The 27,746-nt window shown below is 37.1% G+C and overlaps 1 protein-coding gene across 1 annotated transcript; it reads left to right on the top strand.

Annotated features, from left to right (window-relative positions):
• The first annotated feature begins 1,486 nt into the window (after window positions 1–1,486).
• MRPL42 (mitochondrial ribosomal protein L42) lies at window positions 1,487–26,425 on the top strand. Its single transcript, XM_024570378.3, has 6 exons — window positions 1,487–1,601; window positions 3,482–3,644; window positions 8,212–8,275; window positions 9,948–10,032; window positions 17,259–17,422; window positions 26,202–26,425. Exons 2-6 carry the CDS (start codon window positions 3,575–3,577, stop codon window positions 26,245–26,247), a joined length of 429 nt encoding a protein of 142 aa, XP_024426146.1. The 5' UTR covers window positions 1,487–1,601; window positions 3,482–3,574; the 3' UTR covers window positions 26,248–26,425.
• The last annotated feature ends 1,321 nt before the right edge of the window (window positions 26,426–27,746 follow it).

Genomic DNA, 27,746 nt, shown 5'->3' with positions numbered 1-27,746 from the left:
TGGAAGATGGTAAGTTATTTCCACTCCCCTTAGACTTTTAAGTTGTTCCCTCAGCCTACAGCTATCTCTACTCTCTTTTCCAGGCACATGACTGTTTTTTTTTCTGGTCTCAGCTTTGTAAACCTTTGCTGGCCCCACTAAGTGTGTCTCTATGTTGGTCAGTGTCCCTATTCTGCTCACAGCCATCAAGACATGTCCTCTGGAGTCATCTTTGATCCATCCCTCTTCTGCTTTGCACAATGAGTGTTTGACAAGTCCAGTTGATTGTTCATTCACATAAGTTTCTCCTCTCTGCCTCTTCCCACAGCATAGTCCAGGAAGACCTTACACAGTGGCTTTGAAGGATAGATAAGATTAGAAAGGACAGAGTTGGGCCTGTCATTGTGGGTTTCCACAGGGGCAATGATTAGCAGCAGAACAAAGCCTGCTATTGTTCAGGAAATGAGGAGAAATGCCACAGCAGCCCACATTTATTTTCCTTAACTGTGATTTTATATTCACTTATTTTTTAATATTAATCACTCAGGACTATGGCCCTTAACTTTTTGAGAGGTTTATCAACCCTTGAATACATGATAAAGGCTATGAGTTCTTTTCAGAAAAATGTACATAAATACAAAATTTGCACATCATGAGGGAAAGATATGTCTAGGTTAAACTGCCTCTCTAGCAGTTGCTCATCTGCTGTCTTGGATGTCTGCCTTGTTATTTGTCTTATTCATTCAACAAATACTGGAGGCTTGTAGTGAGACCAAGCACAGCTGTAGATGTTGGGTTTGTATACAGTATAGAACAAGATAGACACTTGACCCTGCCTTTATGGAGCTTGTATTCTAGCATGAAACAGACATTAAATGAGGAAACAAATAATATGATGTTATATTATGGTAAATGTTATGAAGAAAAGTAAAGCAGGACAACGGGATAAAGGTGACTGACACTATTTAAAGCTGTAGTCCTCTCTGAGATGATGCTTGAGCAAGGCCTGTATAAAGTAAGGCAGTGGTCATAAGAGGTGAGAGAAGAGCACTGCAGGGAATGAGAATAGAAAGTGCAAAGGCCCGAGGGCATTTTCTCCGTGCAATATAAAAGGCAAAGTCCAGGATACTGCACAGTTTCTTCCTCCCATAATGAATAGCCTGCCCAATTCTCAGAACACAGTGCGGTGTTCAGATTGGAGGCCCTCCCAACTTCCCCATTTTAAACTTCGTATCTAACCCCACCCCTTTTCAGTGCTTTTATGAAATAATTCCTTTTCCTCTAGAAAAGCTTAACTCATCCACCAAAAAGCGATCTCGAGGTCTTCCAGTTAATATAAACTTCAAAAAAAAATAGCGCTTATTACTTTCTAAGGATATGTGCGGGGGAAAGTGATTTTTTTTTTTTTTTTTTTTGAATGACATGAGTACACCTGCAGGTTAAGCGGCCGCAACTACACTGGAAGCTTGTTACGAGAATCCCCGCCCTCCCGTGGCAAGGTGCTGTTTCCCGCATGACTACATTTCCCAGAATGCCCCGCAGGTCAGGAAGTGGCGTGGAGTTATAGCTCCTAAGACCCGGATTGAGGCAAGATGGCTGGGTCGTGGTGAGCAGCTGTCAAGGTAACCGTCGTCCTTTCGTCCTCGGGTCAAGGAGTCCCTAGAAGCTAAGCTGGACAGGCCCAGAAGGTTTATCCGCAGTTGTCGAGGTCTCCTACCTGTCGTTCGTGGCAGCGTAAAGCCTCTGGCGGCACCAGACTCCGTCCGCCCTGCTAGAGAGCCGGGGTGTGGCAGCGCGCTTCCTTTGGCAGCACTCTCCTTGTACCCTGCAGATAGCTTGGGGATCCCTCCCAGGTCCAAGTCTTTCGGCCTTGCCCTCGGGTGTTAGTCCCCGTGCTTTTGGTAGCCTGCTTCTCAAATTTAGGGCCCTCCGAAGCTCTCTGCGTTTTTACTTAGGGGGTTGAATTCCGGGCCTAGTGATTTACCCTCAGAATTATTCTCCCTGGGGTGAATAATCTGATCCACTTGTGGGGGTGCTTTCCTCTGGGCCTCGGGCAGAGGGGCCCTAATGCCCCCTGCTCTCAAATGTTTGGTTTCTCGGTTCGTGCTCAGAAGACTAGGGTCTGAGTACCACCCTGGCCACCTTTTAAGCAGCAGTGTAGTGGTAGAGTTGAGTCCATCCACCTCTCTGAACCGCTGAGTGTCTAACATGAAGATGCCTACTTCACGGGTTTGTGAAAGAGCACATAAGGCATAGGGAAGTGGGTTGTAAACTGTAAAAAGCATACCATGAAATCAGGGATAGCAGTGCTAATGTACTGACAGTGCAGAGAAACAGCCTGCAAAGCTTAGCAAACAAGACTCATGCTGACTCCATGTTATAAGTATGGGGGGAGGGAAGAAATAGTCATGAAGGCCGGTTAAAAACAAGAGATGTAACAGTGCTTCTATCCTTTTACTCACAACAGCCATGGACTTTGTGGTTGTTTCCCCGTTTACCATGGAAGAAACTGAGGGTCATCTAGTTAATGACTTGCCAAATGTTTCCCAGTTTGTGCCTGACTCTTAAACTTTGTACTTAGTTTCTTCATGAATCAAAATAAACATACCTCACATGAATATGAGAGTGAGGTGAAATGGTAAAGAAAGCACCTTGGAAAGTTAAAAACCTTATGCATACAAGATGGGACAAAAGTATGTTTACAGTTCATATGGGAAATAATACAATAATAATTAATAACGCAAGAATAAACTCTGTTTTGTGTACTCACAACTGTAAGCCTGTTTCTGCCCCAGCCAGTACATAACATGGTGAAATTGTATTTGGCACTTTGAAGTGTTAATATGTGTTCCTCTAAATCAGTATTTAATAAGCCAAGGATAGGCCTTATTTAATATTTCATTTAATCAGAAACGGAATACTACTTTAAGAGATGTAATAAGATCTTGTCGTGGTACCTGGGAGGTTGTACACAGACACATTAGCATTATGAAGGAGGATGCTCTGTGTAGCATTTGTGAGTGACTGATTCTAAGGGTAATCACATTTATTGAGCACTCATTAAGTGGTAAGAACTACACTAGGTGCTGAGAAATTTGCATTTAAGAGAAATTGTGAAGGACATAGTTCTGGGGTTTCTGATCTTACAGTTTGATAATGTCGCTCTTTTATTTTTAAAGATTTTATTTATTTATTTATTTATTTTTAGGGAGAGGGGAAGGGATGGAGAGAGGAAGAGAAACATCCATGTGCGTTGCCTCTCTTGTGCCCCCAACTGGGGACCTTTTGGTTCTCAAGCTGGCACTTAGTCCACTGAGCCACACCAGCCAGGGCATGTTGCTCTTTTCTTATAGCACATGGAATGGAGAGTTGTTTAAAACTTTTGCTTTAGGTGACTGGTTCTAGGTAGTGATTCCTGTCTTGTTCCTGTAGCGGTCAACATATTGTGTCACTTTAATTTACCATTGGTAGCAGTGATTTCTTTTTTTTATCTTTTACTTAGGATGAAAATAGGTATGCCTAGAAGCAAATTTTAAAAGGTTTTTCTCTTCAGATCATCTTTTTCCATACCACCTGATAAGCATCTTGATTCACCATGGCAGCAGCAGCGGTGAAATGGGCGATATCAAACAGAACTATCTTGAAACGTTTATTTCCATTTCAAAGTAAGTGAGTTTTTTAATATTTAAAAAGTTTTAAACTTTTTCAAATGTTATAGAAATGTATTCATTATGGAAAATTTAAAGCATTTACTTACTGTGTATGCTTTAGCAGGAGAGTTTACAATAATGGAAAAAGGGAGAAGGAAAAAGGAAGAAAGCCTAAATGTCTATCAACAGGGAAATGGGTAAATTATGGTTTATCTTTACTGTATGTATCTCCAAATGGAAGGGGAAAAACGTTTGTCACAGAACATTCCTATTGTGTGATTCCCATTTGTGCATTTGAAAGATGATCTACTACGTGTGTGTGTTTATATATATAAATGCAGAGCAAAAGTATGGGCCACATGGGTTATCTGTGTAGACCACAAGTGGGATTTTAACAGAGGGCAAGAAAGGGAGTGATAAAGAGGAACTGTCTGGTTTGAATCATAGTTACTATATTTTCACATATTACTGTTTTAGTATTACTTAACATCAGCAAATAAAGGGCAAAATTACAGTTCCACCATACAGAGATAATCGTTGTTAACATTTTGGTGTATTCTCTCTGTGTTTTTATCTATATATTTAGCCATTAAAAAATAAAATTTAACTTTTACCTACCTTTCCTTTCTTTATTTTAAGATTTATTTATTTTTAGAGAGAGGGGAAGGGAGGGAGAAAGGGATGGAAAGAAACATCAGTCAGTTGCCTCTCCTAACCCTGGGACCTGGAGACTAGACCCGCAATCCACGCATGTGCCCTGACTAGGGACGGAACTTGAGACCTTTTGCTTTGCGGGATGATGCCCAATCAGCTGTGCCACATCAGTCAGGGTTCGACCTACCTTTTCTGAAGTAATGTATGTAGCCTTTTCTTCAAAGTCTGATAATACATGTTTGATAGTTAAAACATCAACCCATGTAAGTAAATAGATTATTAAAATCTTATTTCCCAGCCAGCCTTACTTTCACTTCCTTTTTCTGCTATGTGAATGCTATTCTCCCATTTCTAAAGCAGATGTAGACTGCCCCAGTAGGTTTGCTTTTGCATGTTTAGTTACATCAGCTAACTTTTTTACACATCTTCGCTTCACCTCAATCTTTTCCTTCATGTTTCCTATTTACTGTCATTTGCAATTAAATGTTTGTTTATTGAATTAAGGAGAAAAGAGTTGTTTGAAGACTAGGATTAAAAGTATAAGTAAAAGTGCCTTGGCTGGGTGGTTCAGCTGGTTGGAGTTCCATTCTGTACAAGTGAAGGTTCTGGGTTTGATCCCCGGTCAGGGCACATACCTAGGTTGTGGGTTCTTTCCCTGGTCGGGGCATGTATGGGAGGCAACCTATTGATGTTTCTCTCTCTCTCTCTCTCAAGTCAATAAACATACCCTTGGGTGAGGATTAAAAACAACAACAACAAAAATATGTGTGTGTGTGTGTATATGTATATATATGTAAAAGTATAATAAAGTAAAAGAGTAGATTGCTGAGAGACTTTAGGTGTAAATATCAGAGCCAAAACAATAGTCTGCCCTTGATTACCTGGGAGAATTTTTGTTCAGAATTGTGAGTGAGACCCCCTACAGCCTAGCCTCCCCTTCGCCCTGACAGGAACCCAGCGTCAAGGCTAATGGAAATCAGACCTAATGGTTTTTACCTAGCCCATGTCCTGAAACAGCAATCAGTCCTCACTCAGGTTAATGTGCCCTTGGATAAGTGAAAATTGTCTATGTATACTCTACCCAATAGATTGTAAATTTGTACAGTGTCTAATTTATTTTGGTTCCCTCAGTGCTCCTCATACATGGTAGGTGATAAATAAAGGTTGAAGTGATCTGAATGTATTGGAGTTGTCAAATATCTAGTTAGCTAAAAATTAATTTAAATTCCCCCCAGAAAATTGTTCCATTATCACTTAGCCATCCTAGTACTCAGTGACTACCTAACTTCTTGCATCCTGAAGCCCCGTAGACTGCACAATTTCTATTATTATCATTGAAAGTAAAGTATTATTACTATTATTATTGATATTTTATACTAAAAGGAAGGATATTAAGATTAAAGGCAAAGCAAAACCATGATTAAGGGAGAGAAAGTTCAATGAACAAAAATAAAAAGACCCCCCTATATTTTAGAAGGAACTCCCCAAACCTTCCAAAAATATAGTCAGGGTGGAATGTGGAATATTTTACAGTTTTTAAATATTTTATGCCATGTGGTGTTCTCTTTCTGAAAACAAAGGAACTTGAGTTCTCTGGCCTTCAGAAGCTTACCCAAAGTTGTATATGTGGTAAATGAGAACTGTGATCAAAACTTAGGTCTCCCCATTTTACTGTATCCAATATGCATTCTGCTGTACCGCCATTCCTGTAATAACTTAAAATATTGAAAATTTGTAAATTCAGTGGAGCTATCAGCTTTCATATAACTTATCAAAATGCAATTAAACCTATATATGTAACAATAGCCCATAAGTTACAGGGAGCTGACTCTCTTTGGAATTTTTTTTGGCACATTTAGTTGCTTGGGGTTGATGGATGTTAACTTTGGCATCAGTTCTAATTATATATTTAGAACCTCTGATACTTAACCATAACTAGAATTTTTCTCTTGATAAAATGTCATTTGAATTTCTTAGGTGTTAACTGTACAGAAATTAACATTTTAGAGGCAGTTTGACAATCCCTTTTTTATTAGTGCCACTGTAGGGGACACAGTAATGAACGTGTGGTTGCTGGTGTGGTTGCTGGCCTTAAGGAACTCACTTAGATTTGCAGGTGAAACAGGTAGCGATAGAAAGTAGAAATACCTGGGATATGAGGTAGCATGCGATATATGTCACAAGGGTCTGTGTAAGTACAGAGTAGAAACTGTGCAGCTCCTCGCTGAACTGAATACTGTTTTGAGTTTCCCCTGTGCCCGTTTGAGAACACAGTTCTGTCTGGCCTGCCTGTTTCCCACCCCAGTTTCTTTCAGTGAACACACACATCACCTAGCTGCTTTGTATTCAGAGTAAAAGTTCTTTTCATATTCATCCAGGCATAATTAGGAAAATCCTCAACAGTATAAAACAAGAAAATAAAATGCTTAAATATTTTTTACTTTATTCTCTGATTTGCCTTATTGAATATTTCTGTATTAGCACAGTTAATTGAAAATCAATGAATCTTTTGAGAGATGAAGTTAAATTTCTAATTCTTTGTATTTTTTTTATATCAGTAGAATCTTGGGTTTGACATTTTGCTGAACAGTCTTGTGATAATAGTGAATTTTGTTAAGGTACTTTTTATGCTTTGGGGTAAGAATTTGAAAGATTTTATTTATTTATTTTTAATGAGGGGAAGGGAGAGAGAAAAGAGAGGGAGAGAAACATCAATGTGTGGTTGCCTCTTATGAGCCCCCTACTAGGGACCTGGCCCACAACCCAGGCATGTGCCCTGACTGGGGATCGAACCAGCAACACTTTGGTTCACAGGCTGGCGCTCAATCCACTGAGCCACACCAGCCAGGGCTGGGGTAAGAATTTATATGTAGACCCATAAGTGTATGCAGTCCTTGGGGAAAGAATAGGTATACGAAGATGGAAGACATCTTTTTTACACATATTTGATGCACATCAATAGCTGATGCAGAAAATACCTCAAAGAAGGATAGTAATGTCATTTGAAATGTTGGTTGTGGGATGTGTAAAATAGACAACCCTGCCCTCTGTAATGGGGCTTGTGGGGTGGCGAGTGAAAAAGGATTTTATGGAAGAGTATCATTTGACTTTGGAGGATGAGTGATATTTGAACAAAGTGAGGATTGTGTTTCACACTGAGGAGCAAGAGGCTCAGTTGAGAGAAGTTGCTCCTTTAGCGAAGTTATTTTCAGAACTTGCTTTTACCTATACTGAGCTACATTCACATTTTTTTCTTTATATTTGAAGAACACCCTTTCTCTGAACACAGGAGAACCTTTCACAGACTTTTAAAAAGATAATTATGGCTCTTGAATTTGTAGGTATTCTAAAAAAGAAAGATGTAGTTTTAAATATGAGCATTTCAATTAAGGAAAAATAATTTAGAACAATTTGTTTTGTATTTCATCACTTACCTCCCCTGCCCCCCACTTTATGAACTGTTTACTCCAGTCACATGAAAATTTTTAGAATTCCCAAATACTTCATATTCTTTTTTACCTCTGGTCCTTGGCACTTGTTACTCGCTCTGCAAGGAACATTATACTCACCCTAACTCCTATTTATTCCCTCATCCTTCAGAGTACCTTAGACATCCTCTCCACTGGAAAGGCATTCTTGAACCCACACTGTTGTGTTCTGTAACTTTTCTGTGTTCCCTTCTCTTTCCCAATACTTACCCATTCTAACAGGGCTTATCTTTTGTATTGGGATTGTTTGCTCACTTGTCTGTCCTGTCACACTCGTACCCTTTCCGAGGGCACAGACTGGATCTTGTTGAATCCCTGGCCATTAGTATATCCCTGTTTCATAGTAAATACTGGTTGAATGAATGAAACTAGCTTTACATTTGTGTGAGAACATATGCTCAAATTAACTAAATTCACTTTACTTTTTGGGGTTTCTGCAGATGGAGCTTTATTTTGTGTTTGTCATAAGTCCACGTATTCTTCTCTTCCAGATGACTATAATTGGTATGTATTAAAATTCTGTTGAAAAAAATTGCAGCTGTATCTGAAATGATTTACTTTTATTTCTTGTCTGGGTGTTTTCTGCTTTTTAATTATTCTTTCTTTAGTTTTGTTTTTAAAAATTATTTCAGTGACCTCATTTACCCAGTATTAAGGCTTATAAATGTTTTAAATAAAAATCATTATTATATTTCAGTGAATACTTAATTTGTTATAAGACACACATGTTAGAAATGCTCTTTTATTCCTGAAGGATTCTTTAGCTTCTTGAAAATCTTAATTTTTATAATTTTCTCTTAGGGTTCATATCTATTAGCTTATGCAGTTATTTATCTTGTCTTTTGTTTCACATTAAATAATCCTAAGTCACAAACATTTAATTCAACCACAATTTATTTGGTATCTACTCAATTCTAGTCACTATGCTAAGAACTAGGAATAGGAATAAGATGTCTTTTGTCTCTATAGCACAGTCCAATGTGCAGAAATTGCAACATATTTCCTTAAGCTGGGGTTTTATTGCAAATTTTAGTAAAAATATATTTTCCCTCTTGACACTATTTAGTTTTAATTTAAATTTTAACTGTATATCTAGTAAGTGTTGACATAGTGATGAAATTAGACAAGGTAATAGGTAACGCTTTTTGAACCTGAAAAGAATGAGTCTTACAGGGGCATTGTGTAAAACTCCATCCTTCATCAAAAATTATTTGATAGATTAAATGCTCATTGTAGTCATGTTATGATATTTCACCTAAAATCATGGCGAAACTACCTTATCCTGTGTTAGCTAAAAAACACTTTGTAGTTTCATTGCTGGTCTGGCTCAAATCTGGTTGGTGTTCAAAACCTAGAAACTTAAATTTATAGACATGTAGAGAACACAGATGTTTAATGAAAGCTGAATGTCGTGCTCCTTAGAATGTATATGGATCTAAGTAAAATATTAATTGCCAGAGTCTTTTAAAAAGAAGAGACTTGGTTAGTTGGTACTTGAAAGAATGAGATCCGGTCAGAGCATTCCTGGAAGTGTTTAGAGGAATATTGCCCAAAATATGTTCTTCTGAGGGCTATTAATGGAAGGAAGGGATAATATTTAGTAGTTTCCAAATTTATATGACCATAGAACCCTTTTTATGGGAAGCTTTTACTGTTATACTCTTCTGCCAAAGGCACTTTGAAAAATGATGATGCAGACAAAGTGTTCAGCTACAACCTTTATGATTAGAAATTCAGGTGATCCTTTACCTGGAAGATTAGTACTTTGTTGATTTTCACCTTTAATAATTCAGCCAAGTAATCTCCTTCTTACAACTTTTTGAAGGCAGTTTTTAGATAAGAAAATAAGAAAAAGAAGTTCTAATAATAGTGACAGATAAATGTGAAAGTCTCTTCCGAAGATCTGGATAGTCTAAAAACCAATAATTTCAAGAATAATTTACATATAATAGTGGGTAATGCATTAAGGGTTTGTTGTGGTTGTTAAGCTGACACATTTTGTGGGATGGCCTGCGTTCTGTATGGTATGGGTACCAGGTTTGCCAGTCCAGTGGCATGGCATCTATTCTTCAGGGATTCATGATTAATTGTAGCTTTAAGAATAATCATTCTGCCTTGAATACAGTATAACTCTATTTCTGAAACATTCTTTTTTTTTTTTTTTTTTTTTTTTTAGCAAAGTAGAGCTTGCTTTGACATCTGATGGCAGGACGATAGTTTGCTACCACCCTTCTGTGGACATTCCATATGAACACACAAAGGTATGTATGGGGACATCTCTCAAAACTTTTAAGTTGCTATTAGAAGTAGTCACAGTTCCTTATCTTATCTAAAAAGACGGATTTCCTTTTATTTGATTTTTTAAAAATTTGGTTTAAACCTTTTGGCTTTTTTATTTACTGTTTTGATTTTTCTCTTATTTCTATTTCATCTTCTGTTTTTAAAGGCTTTTTTCAGCACAGAAACTGAATTATTAAAACACAATTATGGCATCAGTTTTCTGATCTAAAATTTGGTAGATTTTTGACTAGTGATCAAACACATCTGATATAAACACACTGTCCCATGCTTCTCTATATTATAGTCTAGTGAATTATGAAAAACTAGTATTTTAGAATGCTGTTTTATAACTTCTATATTGTATTAGGTCTAATAATCCTTTTACTGTTTGTTGAATTTTTTATTTGTTAGTTATTTTTCTAATCGGCCAACACGGGCATATGTTTTAAGTGGCTTAGTTTAATTGTTTTCATATTTCTTTAAAAGCGAAGTAGTAGATACAGGAGGTTTGCTTTATTTTTAATACAATTTGTCCTTGGCCCAAGTCTTTTTATTATTTTATATTTGAAAGGCTTTCTTCTCTTTCTTTAAGCCTTCTTCTACTATATTTGGTAATATTAGATTTGCTTTTTGAGAAGAAAATACTTAGATAATTTAAGTCATCACATGATGCATCCAGTGGTACCTATTTTTAAAGATTACCATTAGGGCCAGAATAGTGGTTGATTTGACAGAATTGATTGCTATTTTGCCAGTTTTTATTCTTTTTTTAACCTCACCGTTTTGTCTGCCTGCTTTGTATTCTAGCCACGTATCATAGTAATAACTCAGTACCTCTTTCGTTTCATTTCTTTGGGCAATGTGCAGAAAATAGTCAGTAACTTTTGGCCTGCAAACCTTGCAGCTCATACTATTTTGTGGCTTCTTCCATTCTTATTTTGTGGTATATTTCTGGTTAAGTGCTTTTTACTGTTTTAGTAGCAGTATTAAGAAGTCCAAGACTGCGAGGTTATTTCTCAGCATCCAGATTCTCATTAATATATGGCTCTTTACACCCCTGAATCTGACCCTTCTCCTATCCCTCCCAACTCTCAAAACTTTTCCACAGTACTTTTAGATCTTACTTTCATCAACAAAATCTCTCATAAACTTAATTTTTTCCAGAATGTTGCCTTCATCTTCTGACTTAGCAGAAACCTGGCTGTACCCTAGGGCCAGTGCTTCCCCAGCCTTCTTAAGTAGTTGCTCTTTTCTTTCCTATATCTTTTTTTTTACTGGGCCAAGAGGTGAGGTAGGTGTCTCTGTAGCTCCTCATTGTCATATCCAGACCACTTTTCCTTCTCCCTAACAATTTCTAGCTTTGTCATGTATGTCATTAAACTATACCATCTACTACCTTTTTGTGTAGCTGTTTTCTACCCACCTGCAGTTTACTTCTCCTCTCCCTCCATCCTTCCTTGAAGACTTTAGATGTACTTTCACACTCTCCGACACTGTTTCTGTCCTAATTCTTGGTTATTTCAGTATCTAGGTAGATAAGCTGTCTGATACCCTGGCCTCTCACTTGCTCTTTTCTCCCTAACTCGGCCTCTACCCCCATGGTTGTACCCTAGAAATAGTCTAATCACAAATAACTGGTTCACCTGTCTTCCAATCTTGCTTCCAAGATTTCTACTAGCTTAGTACTAACTGCCCCTAGTATTTCAGCTCCAAAAATTATTTATCCTTCACTGAGACTTTCTTACAGTTCCTCATGCATCTCACACATTCCAACTTCTCTCCTTACCCAGTATAGATTCTGTGATCCATCATTGTAATCCCTTGCATATATGCCCAACTCTCTGCTTTCTCTCTTTTTGTTGTACTCCCTTTGTTGTAACAGTGGTCTTCTCTCCCACATCGGTAAGTATTCCTCTCTCTAGTCCGGAAGATCATGTAATCAATCAGTTTACATGTCATCACTCCTCTGCTGCCACACTGGCGTCCCTGCTGTTCTCTAAGTATATTTAGGCAGCTCCTGCCTCAGGGCCTTTGTATTTTCTGCTTCCTCTGCCTGTAATGCTTTTACCCCAGAAATCCTCATAGTTTATTTCCTTTCCTTTAGATCTTCTTATTCATTACCTAGTGAGGCCTTCGTTGACTACTGCATTTAAAGTAGTAGTAGCCCTGTCCCTGGGCTCTCTATTGTTCTTTGTTTTACTTTTTTCAATAGCAGTTATCATTTCTGGCACACGGGATATTATTTTTCTGTTTCCCACCACTGAAATGTAAGCTCCATGAGGACGGGGCCTTGTCTGTTTTGTTCCCTCCTATATCCTCAGCACCTGGAATCATAGTAGGTTCACAATGAATGTTTGTTGTTTAAATGAATAAATTTATTTCTCTCTCACCACGCTAAAGTGAGGATAAGCACATCATTAAACTATACCATTTACTGTTTTCTGTTTTAGGGGTAAGAAACATTCACATGGGGAGGCATGACTTTTTTTTTGTTTCTCAACTAATAAAGTGTAGATTGGGCTGCACAATAAGAAGCATTCTTGAAAACATGTTATTATTAGAATACACTATGTTCTTTCTGAATCCAGATTTACAAATCTCATGATGATAGTATATAACATCAAATAAATATCCTCAGACCTGACTTAAAATTTATACTTGATTTTCCTCCTTTCTCCAGGAGGTAGGGCTACAACTCTAATGGACCCTTTGATTCTCTAGGGCCTGGAAAGCATAGAGTGTACAAATAATCTGGCCATATGTAGAAATACCAACTAAGGCTGGCTTTAATAAAGTTAAGATGATTTGCATCTTTGGTTTTCTGGTCATTTATATTTGAATCTAAAACATGTTTATTATCTTCCATAGATCCAGGTAAAAAGAGCCTTCTTTTCTTCTTCTGTCTGGTGTATGTTTTATTAAAAGTACTAATATTTTCAAAATGTTTTCCAAATTTAGGATTTCTAGTTTAGGAAAATAAAGGTATTCTACCAGAGGCAAAAAGTAGCAATTAAAATGATTGGCAAAATAAAGTAAAAGTGCTAGGCAGTTCTTTATGGTGGTTGGTTTATGAAAAATTATGACTGTCAGGTTTTTTTAATTCTTAAGAAAAACTAGAAATTCTAGATGATAGTTATGAATGTTTTACGAAGTTGAGATTCAGTTTTATTTTAGTTTTTTCCTTTTAAATGAAACATTCATATACTCTTTATTTGAAGTCGATCAAGGAGATCAAGTAGTAACTAATAATCAGTTCTGAATCTTCCAGTGGCTCCTGGTATAGACTTCAAAAACTCTAGAATTGTAATATCTTTTATCTGTATGCCTGGGCAGGTTGGGGGAGGAACCTGTTTTTAATCACACAAAGCAGAGAGAATTTGTGATGTATTAGAACTAAGCCTGCTTGGGAATAGGACTGTAGACCATGATATTCATTAACACTCAAAAATAACTTAACTTTTTGATAACATTTAAAACATTTAATCTTAAGGAATAAATTTAATGACCTAAAATAGAAAATACAGGTTCCAATTCCATATTTCCTAGCACCCCTAAGGGTCTGATGCAAATAAGAGATAATATTTTAATATTATTTTAAGTGTCTATGGGGCAATTTTTCTTAAATTTTATGTCTCTTTTTTTTTCTGTTTGAGGACATAAAAGAAATATTAATAGCTACCTACCATTATTGAACTCTGAGAGAATAAGAGACAGCTAAGCATACTATATATTATTATTTCACTTGATCCTCATCAAACCCTTATTAGATAGATATTACTTCTCTGATTTTATAGAAAGGGAAAGTAAGAGCTTAAATAACTTGCCCAAGGTCATAGAGCTAATAAGTGATAGATTCAGAGGCCAAAGCTCAAGTTCTTAACTTCTTCATTATACTTCCTCCTTACGCCTCCCATACTGCATAAGTGGTTCCTTATTTCTATTTATGTCAGTCAAATTGTTGCTTCTAAATCTAACTTTGAAGGCCTTTCATAATCTGGTTTGTTGAGATCCATTTCTTTTTCTTTTTCTTTTTTTAGTATATTTTATTGATTATTCTATTACAGTTGTCCCATTTTTTTTCTCCCCTTTATTCCCCTCTTCCCTGCATCCCCCGCACCAGCATTGTCCTCTCCCCCCTAAGTTCATGCCCATGGGTCATACATATAAGTTCCTTGGCATTTTCTGTACTATTCTTAACCTCCCCCTGTCTATTTTGTACCTACCGTTTATGCTTCTTATTCCCTATACCTTTTCCTCCCATTCTCCCCCTTCCCCTGCCTACTGATAACCGTGCATGTGATCTCCATTTCTGTGATTCTATTCCTGTTCTAGTTGTTTGCTTAGTTTGTTTTTGTTTTTGTTTTTTTTAGGTTCAGTTGTTGATAGTTATGAGATTGTTGTAATTTTACTGTTTGTAGTTTTGGTCATCTTCTTTTTCTTAGATAAGTCCCTTTAACATTTCATATAATAAGAGCTTGGTAATGATGAACTCCTTTTACTTGACCTTATCTGAGAAACACTTGATCTGCCCTTCCATTCTAAATGATACCTTTGCTGGATAGGATAATCTTGGATATAGGTCCTGGCCTTTCATGACTTGGAATACTTCTTGCCAGCCCCTTCTTGCCTGCAAGGTTTCTTTTGAGAAATCAGCTGACAGTCTCCTGGGAACTCCTTTGTAGGTAACTATGTTCTCTTGCTGCTTCTAAGATTCTCTCCTTATCTTTAATCTTGGGTAATGTAGTTAAGATGTGCCTTGGTGTGTTCCTCCTTGGGTCCAACTTCTTTGGGACTCTCTGAGCTTCCTGGACTTCCTGGAAGTCTATTTATTTCCTTTGCCAGATTAGGGAAGTTCTCCATTATTTGTTGAAATATGTTTTTACTTTCTTGCTCTTCCTCTTCTCCTTCTGGCACCCTGTGATTCAGATGTTGGAACATTTAAAGTTATCCCAGAGTTTCCTAAGCCTCTCCTCATATTTTTGAATTCTTGTTTCTTCATTCTGTTCTGGTTGAATGTTTCTTTCTTCCTTCTAGTCCGAATCATTGATTTGAGTCCCAGTTTCCTCCCCTTCACTGTTGGTTCCCTGTATATTTTTCTTTTTTTCACTTTGCATAGCTTTCACTTTTCCTCCGTTTTGCAACCATATTCAGCCATTTCTGTGAGTATCCTGATTACCAGTGTTTTGAACTCTGTGTCTGATAGGTTAGTTACCTCTTCATTGCTTAGTTGTTATTTTTGGAGCTTTGATCTATTCTTTCATTTGGGCCATATTTCTTTGTCTCAGTGTGCCTTAGGTTGTAAGGGGTGGAGCCTTAGGTATTGGCCAGTGTGAGGCAACCCACTTGGCTGCGATGAGGCACTTTATGTGGGGGAGGGATCAGAGAGGGAACAATGCCACTTGCTGGGGTCTAGGCCAGCTTTCAGTCACTTCCCCTGCTACCTACAATCAAATTGGGCACTTCTGGTGCTGATTCCCAGGTGGGTGGGTTTCTGTACATTCTAGGACCCTGTGGGTCTCTCTAGTGATTTCTCCTGTGAGGCTGGAAGATTCTCCCACCTCTGTAACCCTACAGGTTTTTTTTAGCCAGAGGTTTTGAGGTTTTATTTCGCCATGTTGGAACCCTGGGTTGCACAGTCTGTCTCGCTCCCCAGTTGCTCCTCCCCGTTTATCTGCACACAAATGTGGAACCACCAGCCGCAGCCTGCCCGCCCAGTCCTCCAACCGCTGCCTTGCCATGTGTCCTTTCCACCCCTCCTACCAGTGTGGATGAATGTTTCTTCTTTAACTCTTTGGTTGTCAGACTTCCATGTAGTTCAATTTTCTGGCAGTTCTGATTATTTTTGTTTGTAAATTTGTTGTTGTCCTTCTTTTGATTATGGGAGGAGGCAAAGTATATCTACCTACTCCTCCATCTTTGCTGGAAGTCCCATTTCTTAAAATTACTTGTTTGGCGTGTGTTCTTACTGCACTCCTTTACTCAGAGGATTTGTTATTCCTTGTAAAATATATTCTGCCCTCTGACAAGTGTCTGACTTGGCTCCCATTCTACTTCTCACTGATATTTATGTTACTTTGTGACATACTTGTGCCACCTTCATGTACTTATATATTACATTTTAAATAAGTTGTATTATTTTATGTACATAAGCTCAATAAATATATGTATGTACTAAAACATACTCAAATTGTCATAGAGCATCATTTTTGCCATTTCAGTCATCTAAAATAAACACACTGAAATTTTTCCTGCTTCCTTTGTATATGAGAAATATCCTCTCCTTTTTTTATTACACAATTTTCTTTTTATTCAGTATAAGGAAATCAAGTATATACTCTCCTTGTCCAGACTGCCTATCCCCAGCTAAGAAATTTAATCTCTACTAAATCAATCTTTAGCATACCCCTTTCCCATTCTTTTTACTGACATTTCTTTTGTGTTTTTCATTGAATTTATATGGGTGACATTGGTTATAGATTATAACCAATCTATAAATTATATAGATTTCAGGTATACAATTCTGTAATATTGTACATCATCTATATTGCATTATGTGTTCACCACCACCCCAGGTCAAGTCTCCAGAAATGTCCTTTTCAGTGAAAGATTTATCATTGTATCTCACTTTGATTTTATTCAAGGTAGAGACTAGACTTTTAATTTAAAAAATAATAATGAGCGCAATTTATAGTTTTGAGAAATAGGAACTGAAGTAATGTTTTTATTATTGAGGGGGAAACAGAACTTTAAATAAGACATTTATTATTGGAAAAGAAACCCAAAACTTGATGTGAGAAGAAAAATATTTCTTATTTCTTTTTTTTAAAGATATTGTTTTTTTATTTTTAGAGAGAGGGGAAGGGAGGGAGAAAGAAAGGGAGAGAAACTTGAATGTGTGGTTGGCTCCTCCACACCCCCTACTGGGGACCTGGCCTGCAACCCAGGCATGTGCCCTGATTGGGAATTGAACCAGCGATCCCTTGGTTCTCAGGCTGGCACTCAGTCCACTGAGCCACACCAGCCAGGGCTGTTTCTTGTTCTTTAATGAATAATGTAACTAAGTCAAACTCTGTTCAGATGACTTACCTACCCACTTTGAGGTACAGTAATGAATTCTTGAGAATGGTAACTGTTTCATCATAAATTCAATCAAATGCTGGCTAACATTCATACATTTCAATGCTGTTCATTACTGATTATTTTGCAGCCTATCCCTCGGCCAGATCCTGTGCATAATTATGAAGAAACACTAGATCAAGTACTGAAAACCAGATTAGAAGAAAAAGAAGAACACTTGCAGGAAGGACCTATGATAGAACAACTTAGCAAAATGTTCTTTACTACTAAGCACCGTTGGTATCCTCGTGGACAGTAAGTTTTGTTTTCTTTTCTTCAACTCCCACTAGACACACTGAAGGAACATGTAACGTACCTTTCATTAATGATCTTCTGCATGGAGAAATTCATACCCAGTATGATCACCTACTCCAAATATATATATTTTATTGCAGTATCATTGACATATAACATTATATTAGTTTCAGGCATACAACATCATGATTTGACATATATACATATCACATTTTTTTTATCCATTCATCCATCGACGGACACTTAGGCTATTTCCATGTCTTGGCTATTATAAATAAAGATAACGATATAGATGCTACAGTGAATAATGGGGTGTATATATCTTTTTGAGTTAGTGTTTTTGTTTTCTTTGGCTAAATACCTAGAATTAGAATTGCTCAATCATATGGTAGTTCTATTTTTAGTTTTTGGAGGGCTGCCATTTTGATTTCTATTGTGGTTGCACCGATTTACATTCCCACCAGATCACTTAATATATTACAGTATATATTTATATCTACATACACTTTACCTGAAATGAAATAGTACTTTTCCTTTATTTTGATGGGGGAATTTAAAGGATTCTTAAAAAAATTTTCCATTCTGTGATATAGTTATTGAACATACTGTTTTTTATCTTCCTGATAAATTTAATTGCATCCCTATATCTATTTCTTTAAGAGATTTTGAGTTACTGCAAAAGGAAAAAAAAGTAGGGTATACAGCAAGTAATTGGGCAGGATATATTGTTCTCAGTCCCTTTAGTAGTTTACAGTTGCCCCTCTGTAAATACTCACATTTTATGGCATTGATTCTAACTCCTGTCTGACTCTGGCTTTAATGTTTTCTTCCCTTTTACTCTCTTTTTCTCTCTCTCTCATCTATCAAAACTGTGAGGTGTCTTTTTCCATTGTTTATGTTTGTTTGAGCACCTTTTGTTCTTATTTACTGTGTCCCCGATAACAGCCCTGGCCTGGCACATTTACCGCTAGGCATGCAGTGGGACTAAGGAACATACTGCATTTTGCCGTGTATAATGCGCTCTGGTGCATAATGCACACCCATGTTTTTGTGCACATTATACATGGGGCCATGGTGTATAATCATTATACCCACATATAATGCACATCTTTATTTTCCCTCAAAAATTTAGGCAAAAGTGTGCTCATTATGCAGGGCAAAAATGGGTACATTCATTGAGCTGCTTTACTGAGTGCTAGAAATCAGAATCACAATCCTTATTTTGAGGTTGTTTATAGGCAAGGAGGAAACAGGGTAAAAGCCAAATGATTAAGCCTTGAAGGATGGTTAGTAGTAAGCAATGGGGAATGGGGAAGAGGATGCACAGGCAGAGAGAACAGCATGTGTTAGAATGTACCAAGGAATTTGCAAGTAGTTCGGCTTGGATAGGACCCAAAATATGAGGAGGGAATTTAGGAAGTGTCTTATGAAGGATTTTATGTTGTGCTGAGGAGTTTATATCTTATTTTCATTGCCAGATTTTAAGAAGCAAACTGACATACCCAGCTTTTATACATTAGAAAATGATTAAGTAGGCTCTGTGTTTGGGATAAGGTGACATATGGAAAGGTTGGAGTCAGAGAGACCTGTTAGGGAACTATTATATTAGTCCAGATAAAAAGTATTGAAAATCTAAGTGGAAGGACCAGCAGTGGGGATCAAATAGGGGAAAATAAAAGAGAGGACGATCTTTAAGAACTTGAATGAGCAGCAGTAGGTTACTCAAAGGGGTGTGGGTGGGGGGAGATGAAAGAGATAGGATACCTCTCACATTTCTGACAGGCGTGGTGCTGCCATTCATACAAGTGGAGAAACAGGTTTGGGAGTGAGGAAGATGAACCCATTGTTGGTTATGTTGAGTCTGAAGGGTCTGTGGAACACCTGCTGGGGAGCAATTCTGAAAACAAGTGGATGTATACATTTGGAGCTCAATTTACTTTTTATTTCTCTTTAGAAGGTATTTATTTCCTTCCTTATCCTTAGTCTTCACAGAGATCCCTCAAGTCTGTGCCTCATATTCCATGTCTTGGCTAAAATTCATTCTGAGAGTTTTAATTACATTTGTTATATAGATACATGCAACCTGCTTTGTTAATATATATTTTTTATTTCCCCAGTCTTATTCCCAGTATCATTGCCCTTAGAATGTTTCAAACTAGACATCTGCTCAAAGTTTTGAACTCATTATAACAAAACACAGCTCCTCTTTTCCTGTCTTAAAAAAGCCTCTTTGTTAAACTTTCTGTAATAAAAGTGGTATTTCTGTATCCATTTCCCAAGGAAAAAATCTGATATTTCTTTGGCCACCATGGTGTCTTTCAATTCCTGCTTCTATTTTGTATCCCCTTTCTTGATTTTTCTTTCTTATTTAGCACCCACACCCTTTGTTTATGCATGCTATCTGGCTTTCCCCCTATTTAAGTAATTGTAAGTTAGGGTATGTGAAAAAACATTAGCAAGCTATTTCATAGCCCCAAATCTAAATCATTACTGTATTCTAAGATTTCTTTCCAGGATTTATAGAATCTCTCATGTTTATCTTTTATTTCGTTATTTAAATATTTTAGTTCAAGTCCTGCATTGTTTACTTTCGGTTTAATTTGTTTTTTTCCCCTAGTTTTTAAGGCTCATTGTTTTAAAACCTGCCTTTTTAACTTAAGCATTTAGTGCTATAAATGTCCCTTTCATCGCTGCTTTAGTTGCATCCCACAAATTTGATTTGTTTTCATTTTATTTAGTTTAAAATTATTTCTAATTTCTCTGTGATTTCTTCTTTGACCCTTAAGCAGTGTGTTAATTTCCAAATATTTCAAAATTTTCCAGAAATCTTTCTGTTACTGATTTCTAGTTTAATTATGTTGTGACCTCTAATCACAAAACATACTTTGTATGATTTCAGCCTTTTACATCAATTAGGATTTTATTTTATGGCCCAGATTATGGTCTGTCTTGGTGAATGTTTTATGTGCATTTGAAAAGAAAGTGTGTGTTCTGCCACTGCTGTGAGTGGTGTTCAAAAAATAGTAATTAGGTCTGGTTGGCTGATATTATTGTTCAAGTTGTCTGTATCCTTACTAATTTTCTATTTATTTAATCAATTATTACAACAGGAATGTTGAAATTTACCGCTATAATTGTGGAGTTTTCTTTTTCTGCTCTCAATTCTATCTGCTTTGTCTTCATATATTTTGAAGCTCTGTTATGGTTATATATACATTTTTATTTTTATATCCTGTTGATGAATTGACACCTCTATCTTTATGAAGAGTTCTTTTGTTGTTGTTGTCAATCTACACACAAGGCCATGCTTATTGATTTTAGAGAGAAGAGAAGGGAGGGAGAGAGAGAGGGAAAGAGAGATCGATGTGAGAGAGAAACATCATTGGTTGCCTCTCGTACATGCCCCAACTGGGGACCAAACCAGCAGCTTAGGCACATGCCCTGACTGGGAATCCAACTCACAACCTTTTATCTACTGGACATGCTCCAACGAACTGAGCCACATTGGTCAGGGCTGAAGTGTTCTCTTTTATTCCTGCTAATATTTCTTAGTCTGAAATCTAATTTGTCTGGTTTTAATATAGCCTCTCCAGCCTTCTGTTGATTAGCATTTGCATGATACATCTTCTGTTTTTTACTTTCACCCTATCTGTCTTCATATTTAAAGTGGGTTTCTTATAAGTAACATATAATTGGGTTTTGCTTTCTAGTGATTTTTCATTTCAGTATCAAGCTATCTAAAATGCTTTCTTCCTTTAATTTTCAGTACTTTTACTCTTCCTCTGCCATTTGCTCTAACTCACTTCCTTCCTGAAATTTCATTTGATTTAGTTACTTTGAATTAGCTGCCACTTCTGTTAACACAAGTATATATAACTGTAGTTTATTAGATATTTGTTAATGTTATACTCGTGGGTACATTTTTGGTTGTATCTTCTGCTCTAGATTTTTTTTTTTTCCAATTACAGTTGACATTCAGTGTTATTGAGTTGGCCAAAAATTGTTTGTTTTTTTCCATAAAATAAAAGACACATTTTTTATTTTCACCAATAACTTTATTGATTTAGATATTTTGAGTATGTCGGCTATCTCCCACCATTGGCTTCTAGTGGGTAGAGGCCAGTGGTGCTGCTAAACATCTTCCAATGCATAAGACAGCCCCACAGCAAAGAGTTATTTGGCTAAAATGTCAGTTGTACCAAGAAAGTTCACAAACCACTTTTGACACATTCGATCAGTCACAGCACCTTCTCCATACACTGCACAAATCTTTTTTGTGTGTTTCAGTTGCATTTTTGCCTTTCCTGACATAATAAAGCATAATATGCCAAAACTTGCTTATTTTCTTCCACCTTCAATATTAAAATGATATACAAAAATTCCCCAGTTTTAATAAGGTTTTTTTAAATGACAGCTATCACAGTACAATCTAACAAAATTGTTTCAAAGGAAGTTATGACTCCTAAGTGCTATTAGAGCCATTGTATAGAAAAAACTAAATGAACTTTTTAGCCAACCCAATAGTTTATATTAGTTTTAGGTGTACAGCACTGGTTAGACATTTATATAATGTATGAAGTGATTCCCCCACTAAGTCTAGTACTCACCTGGCACCATACATAGTTATCACAGTTTTATTGACTGTATTCCCTATGGTGTACTTTACATCCCTGTGACTACTCTAACTACCAATTTGTACTTCTTAGTCCCTTCACCTTTTTCACCCAGTCTCCCAGCCTCTCTTCCATCTGGCAACCATCAGTTTGTTCCTGTATCTATGAGTCTGTTTCTGTTTTTCTTTTTTTTTTAATTTTTTAAACTTATTTTTAGAAAGAAAAAGAGAGGAAGGAAGGGAGGTTGGGGGAGAGAGAGAGAGAGAGATTGAGAAACATGAATTTGTTGTTCCACTTATTTATGCATTCATTGATTGATTCTTGTATGTGCCCTGATTGGGGATTGAATCCACAAATTTGGCCTATTAGGATGATGCTCTAATCAACTGAGCTACCTGGCCTGGAACCAAATCTGTTTTTGTTTTTTTAATTTGTTTATTTTTTTCTTTAGATCCACATGTAAATGAGATCATATGGTATTTGTCTTTCTCTGTCTGACTTATTTCACTTAGCATAATACCCTCTAGGTCCATCCATGTTGCCACAGATATACTATATGTATTATTCTACGATTTAGTGTTCTATGTTAGTATATATAGATGTACTCACTTCTTTTGCAACTTAATTTCTATATTTTGGGAAAATTTTTTAAAATCAACATAAAAACATAATGTATAGGAAAATTGCCTGTATGAAGTCTTAAGATAACTGAAGAATGCTTTTGATATCTGAATCATAACAACTAAAGAGCATATAATACATGTCTTTTTATTATTTGTGGTATAGAAATCCTTATATTGTATTTCCACATTAGCAAAAAAGTTAAAAAAAAAAATCTAACTCAGATCAACTTGCCAAAATCTGGCCTTAGAGCAATTGTCTGAAGACAACTCATGATCAAAAACCACATGTACTTTGCAGAAATTTTCTTGAGTCAATAAAGAAAATAAGGTAATGCAGAGAAGCAAAAAAAAAAAAAAATTAAAAAATCTTCACCCAAGGATATATGCTTGTTGATTTCAGAGACAGAGGAAGGAAGAGAGACAGAGAGAGAGAAACATTGATAGGTTGCCTCCTGTACATGCCCCAACAGGTTTCAAACTTGCAAGCTAGATAAGTTCCCTGACTGGGAATTGAACCCTCAACCTTTTGGTGTATGGGATGCTCCAACCAACTGAGTCACCCAGCCAGGGCAAGAAGAATTCTTCCTGGTGAAATTACTCAAAAGATGATCACTGCTAGCAGTTTATTTGTTTTTTTCTTTGTCTCTATACATAAGTTACGTTAATTTGCTAATTTTTATATGGTTTTATTATACTGTATATTTAAATTTGCATCCTGTATCTCCTCTTCTCCCAATTAAAATTTTAACTATTTTTATATTGTTTTAGGATAGATTTCCAGAAGAGGAATTACATACTAGATCAAAAGTTACAACTATTTAAAAATATTTTTGATATATCTTACTTATCAAAAGTATTGTGCCAATTAATGCTTTAATCAGTTGGGTCTGATGTTGATTATTTCACCACACCTGTGCTTAGATTGGTCATTATGACTTTATAAACATTTCTAATTGCAAAAACATGTAAAAGTTTCATCACTGTTTTAATTTTCATTTCTTCCATTTTTTAGTGACACTTCACATTTTTTCATAAACCTATCATTAACCTCATCGTAGTGTATATTAAAACACAATTTTGCAGCTGAGTCCTCCATTTAGAGGAAAATATCCCCTTTTAATAAAACTTTAATAGAACATGTTCACAATGTGCTGCTACTTAATTATAAACACAATTACTGGTTTGTTGGTTTTTCCATCGTTTATTTTTCATTTTTTAAATATATTTTATTGATTATGCTATTACAGTTGTCCCATTCCCCCCCCCTTCACTCCACTCCATCCTGCACACCCCCTCCCTCCCACATTCCCTCCCTATAGTTCATGTCCATGGGTCACACATATAAATTCTTTGGCTTCTACATTTCCTACACTATTTTTACCCTCCCCCTATTTTCTACCTACCATTTATGCTACTTATTCTCTGTACCTTTCCCCCCTCTCTTCCCCTCCCACTCCCCTGTTGATAACCCTCCATGTGATCTCCATTTCTGTGGTTCTGTTCCTGTTCTAGTTGTTTGCTTAGTTTGCTTTTGTTTTTGTTTTAGGTGTGGTTGTTAATAACTGTGAGTTTGCTGTCACTTTTACTGTTCATAGTTTTTATCTTCTTTTTCTTAGATAAATCCCTTTAACATTTCATATAATAAGGGCTTGGTGATGATAAACTCCTTTAACTTGACCTTATCTGAGAAACACTTGATCTGCCCTTCCATTCTAAATGATACCTTTGCTGGATAGGATAATCTTGGATGTAGGTCCTTGCCCTTCATGACTTGGAATACTTCTTGCCAGTCCCTTCTTGCCTGAAAGGTCTCTTTTGACAAATCAGCTGACAGTCTTATGGGAACTCCTTTGTAGGTAACTGTGTCCTTTTCTCTTGCTGCTTCTAAGATTCTCTCCTTCTGTTTAATCTTGGGGAATGGAATTATGATGTGCCTTGGTGTGTTCCTCCTTGGGTCCAGCTTCTTTGGGACTCTCTGAGCTTCCTGGACTTCCTGGAAGTCTATTTCCTTTGTCAGATTAGGGAAGTTCTCCTTCATTATTTGTTCAAATAAGTTTTCAATTTTTTGTGCTTCCTCTTCTCCTACCCCTATAATTCGGAAGTTGGTATATTTAAAGATGTCCAGGAGGTTCCTCAGCCTCTCCTCATTCTTCTGAATTCTTGTTGCTTCATTCTTTTCTGCTTAGATGTTTCTTTCTTCCTTCTGGTCCACACCGTTGATTTGAGTCCCAGTTTCCTTCCCATCACTATTGGTTCCCTGTACATTTTCCTTTGTTTCTCTTAGCATAGCCATCATTTTTTCATCTAATTTGTGACCAAATTCAACCAATTCTGTGAGCATCCCGATTATCAGTGTTTTGAACTGTGCATCTGAGAGGTTGGCTATCTCTTCATTGTTGCTTAGTTGTATTTTTTCTGGAGCTTTGATCTGTTCTTTCATTTGGGCCATTTTTTTTGTCTTGGTGTGCCTGTTATGTAAAGGGGCAGAGCCTTAGGTGTTCACCGGGGCAGAGTAACATTGGTCGCTGCTCTGTGACACTGTTTGTGGGAGAGGGGTCTGATAGGGAGCAATGCCACTTGCTCCACTCTCTGCCGGATTTCAGTCACTCCCTCTGCTACCCACAATCAAACTGGGCCCCTCTGGTGATGATTCGCGGATGAATGGGCTTGTGCACATTCTAGGCCACTGTGGGTCTCTCCAATAAACTCTCCTGTGAGGCCGGGAGTTTCTCCTGCTGCTGCCTCAACTCCCACAGGTGTTTTCAGCCAGTGGTTTGAGGCTTTATGTCCCCACGCTGGAACTCTGGGTTTCGAGGTCTGTCACCTGGTCCCCCAGCTGCTCCCTTGCCGGCCAGCTGCAGCTTTGTCCACCCTGTTCCACAATCCACCACCTGGCTGGGTCCACCAGCGGCTGCCTTGCTGTGAGTCCTTTCTGCCCAGGGTGCTAGTCTCTGCCCCTCCTACTGGTCTGGATGAATGTTTCTTCTTTATCTCCTGGGTTGTCGGACTTCCATACAGTTCGATCTTCTTCGGTTCTGGTTGTTTTTTGTTTTTAAATTGTTGTCCTTCTTTTGGTTGTGCGAGGAGGCACAGTGTGTGTACCTATGCCTCCATCTTGGCTGGAAGTCCAATTACTGGTTTTTAATTAAAGATCAATCATCCATGTTACCAATTGAAGTTTTCCTCAAAATCTGAAAGATTTTTGAAATAAAACTTTACCAGCGCATATTCACAATGTGCTATTTTTTTTTATTGTAAGGACAATTATTACTTTTTAACAGTCATCCAGGTTACCTTATTGAAATTATCCTCAAGATCTGAAAGAAGATTTTCCAAAATATTTAATTACTAGATAACAATTTTCACTCTGGGCAAATTTGGCTTATTAAGTACGGAGATATATCCAACAGCTTATGTATATAGTTTGATTGATTTTATTGAATATTAATAAATGGCAAAATAAATATAGAAATTTGGTATGTATATCTGAAACAGTTAACTTTTATTAAAATAAGTAATCTTCAATATTTTTTTCTTTTCAAGGTATCATACACGTCGTAAGAAATTGAATCCTCCAAAAGACAGATGATATTGAGGTTTATGGTAATCAAAGAAAATGTTTTCCTGTGTCTGATTTGCCATTTGAGGAAATGCAATCAAGTGTATTCACTACTATGCTATATAGTAAAATAATAATAAAATGTCTTCTCGTCTATTGGAATGTGTATTTCTTTATGTATATTAAGTAGTTCTGTATTTGACATTCTTAAAGAAACCTACTTTATTTTCCCTTTGAGATATTAGTCTACCATTTATTTTCATGTATGATTAAGTATCTTACATTATCAGGCAAATATTGTTAGTAGTATAAATATAGTTAATAGAAATATGGATGATTCTCCTGGAGATTTATTTACTTTTTATTTTTTAAACTTTATTGTTTACACTATTGCAGATGTCCCCATTTTCCCCCCTTTACCACCTCCATCCAGCCCTCACACTCCCTCCCCTCAGGCCATCACCACACTGTCGTCTTTGTCTATGGGTTATACACACACATACTTTGGCTAATCCCTTCATCTTTTTTTATCTTGTTCCCCTGTTCCCTCTCCCCTCTGATGGCTATCAGTCTGTTCCATGTATCCCTGCTTCTGTTTCTATTTTGTTCATCAGATTCCACATATAAGCAAGATCTTACAGTATTTGTCTTTCACTGACTCCCTTATTCCCCTTAGCATAATAATCTCCAGGTCCATCCATGCTTTAGCAACAGATGAGAGTTCCTCCTTTTTTTACTGCTGTGTAGTATTCCATTGTGTAAATGTACCACAGCTTTTTTATCTACTCATCTACTGATGGGCACTTGGGCTGTTTCCAGATCTTGGCTGTTGTAAATAATGCTGCTATGAATATAGGGGTGCATATATTCTTTTAAATTGGTGATTTGGGATTTTTAGGATATATTCCCAGAGGTAAGATCCCTGGGTCAAAAAACAGTTCCATTCTTAATTTTTTGAGGAAACTCCATACTGTCTTTCACAGTGGCTGCAACAGTCTGCATTCCCACCAACAGTTTTTGAGGATTCCCTTTCCTCCATATCCTTGCCAACATTTGTTTATTTATTTCTGCTGGCCATTCTGACATGTGTGATATCTCATTGTGGTTTTAATTTGCATTTGTCTAATGATTAGTGATGTTGAGCATTTTTTCATATGTCTGTCAGCCATCTGTGTGTTCACTCTCTCTGGATGCTACACGGACTCCTCTTCCCATCTCTGTTGCTCTGGGTTCAGGACCCCTGCAGGTGGTTAAGAACCCATAATCCAGGGCTTCCGGCCAAGATGGAGGTTTAGGTAGACACACTATGCCTCTTCCCATTACCAAAAGAAGGACAACAACAATTTAAAAACAAAAAGCAACCAGAACTGACAGAAAATCGAACTGTATGGAAGTCTGACAACCAAGGAGATAAAGAAGAAACATTCATCCAGACCAGTAGGAGGGGCAGAGACAGGCAGCCGGGGCAGAGAGGACTTGTGGCAAGGTGGTGGCTGGTGGACCCAGCGAGGTGGCGGATTGTGGAACAG

The sequence above is a fragment of the Desmodus rotundus genome, chromosome 3, assembly GCF_022682495.2.
Source record: "Desmodus rotundus isolate HL8 chromosome 3, HLdesRot8A.1, whole genome shotgun sequence".
NCBI classification, from domain to species: domain Eukaryota; kingdom Metazoa; phylum Chordata; class Mammalia; order Chiroptera; family Phyllostomidae; genus Desmodus; species Desmodus rotundus.
This window is presented reverse-complemented; position numbering and strand designations above follow the sequence as displayed.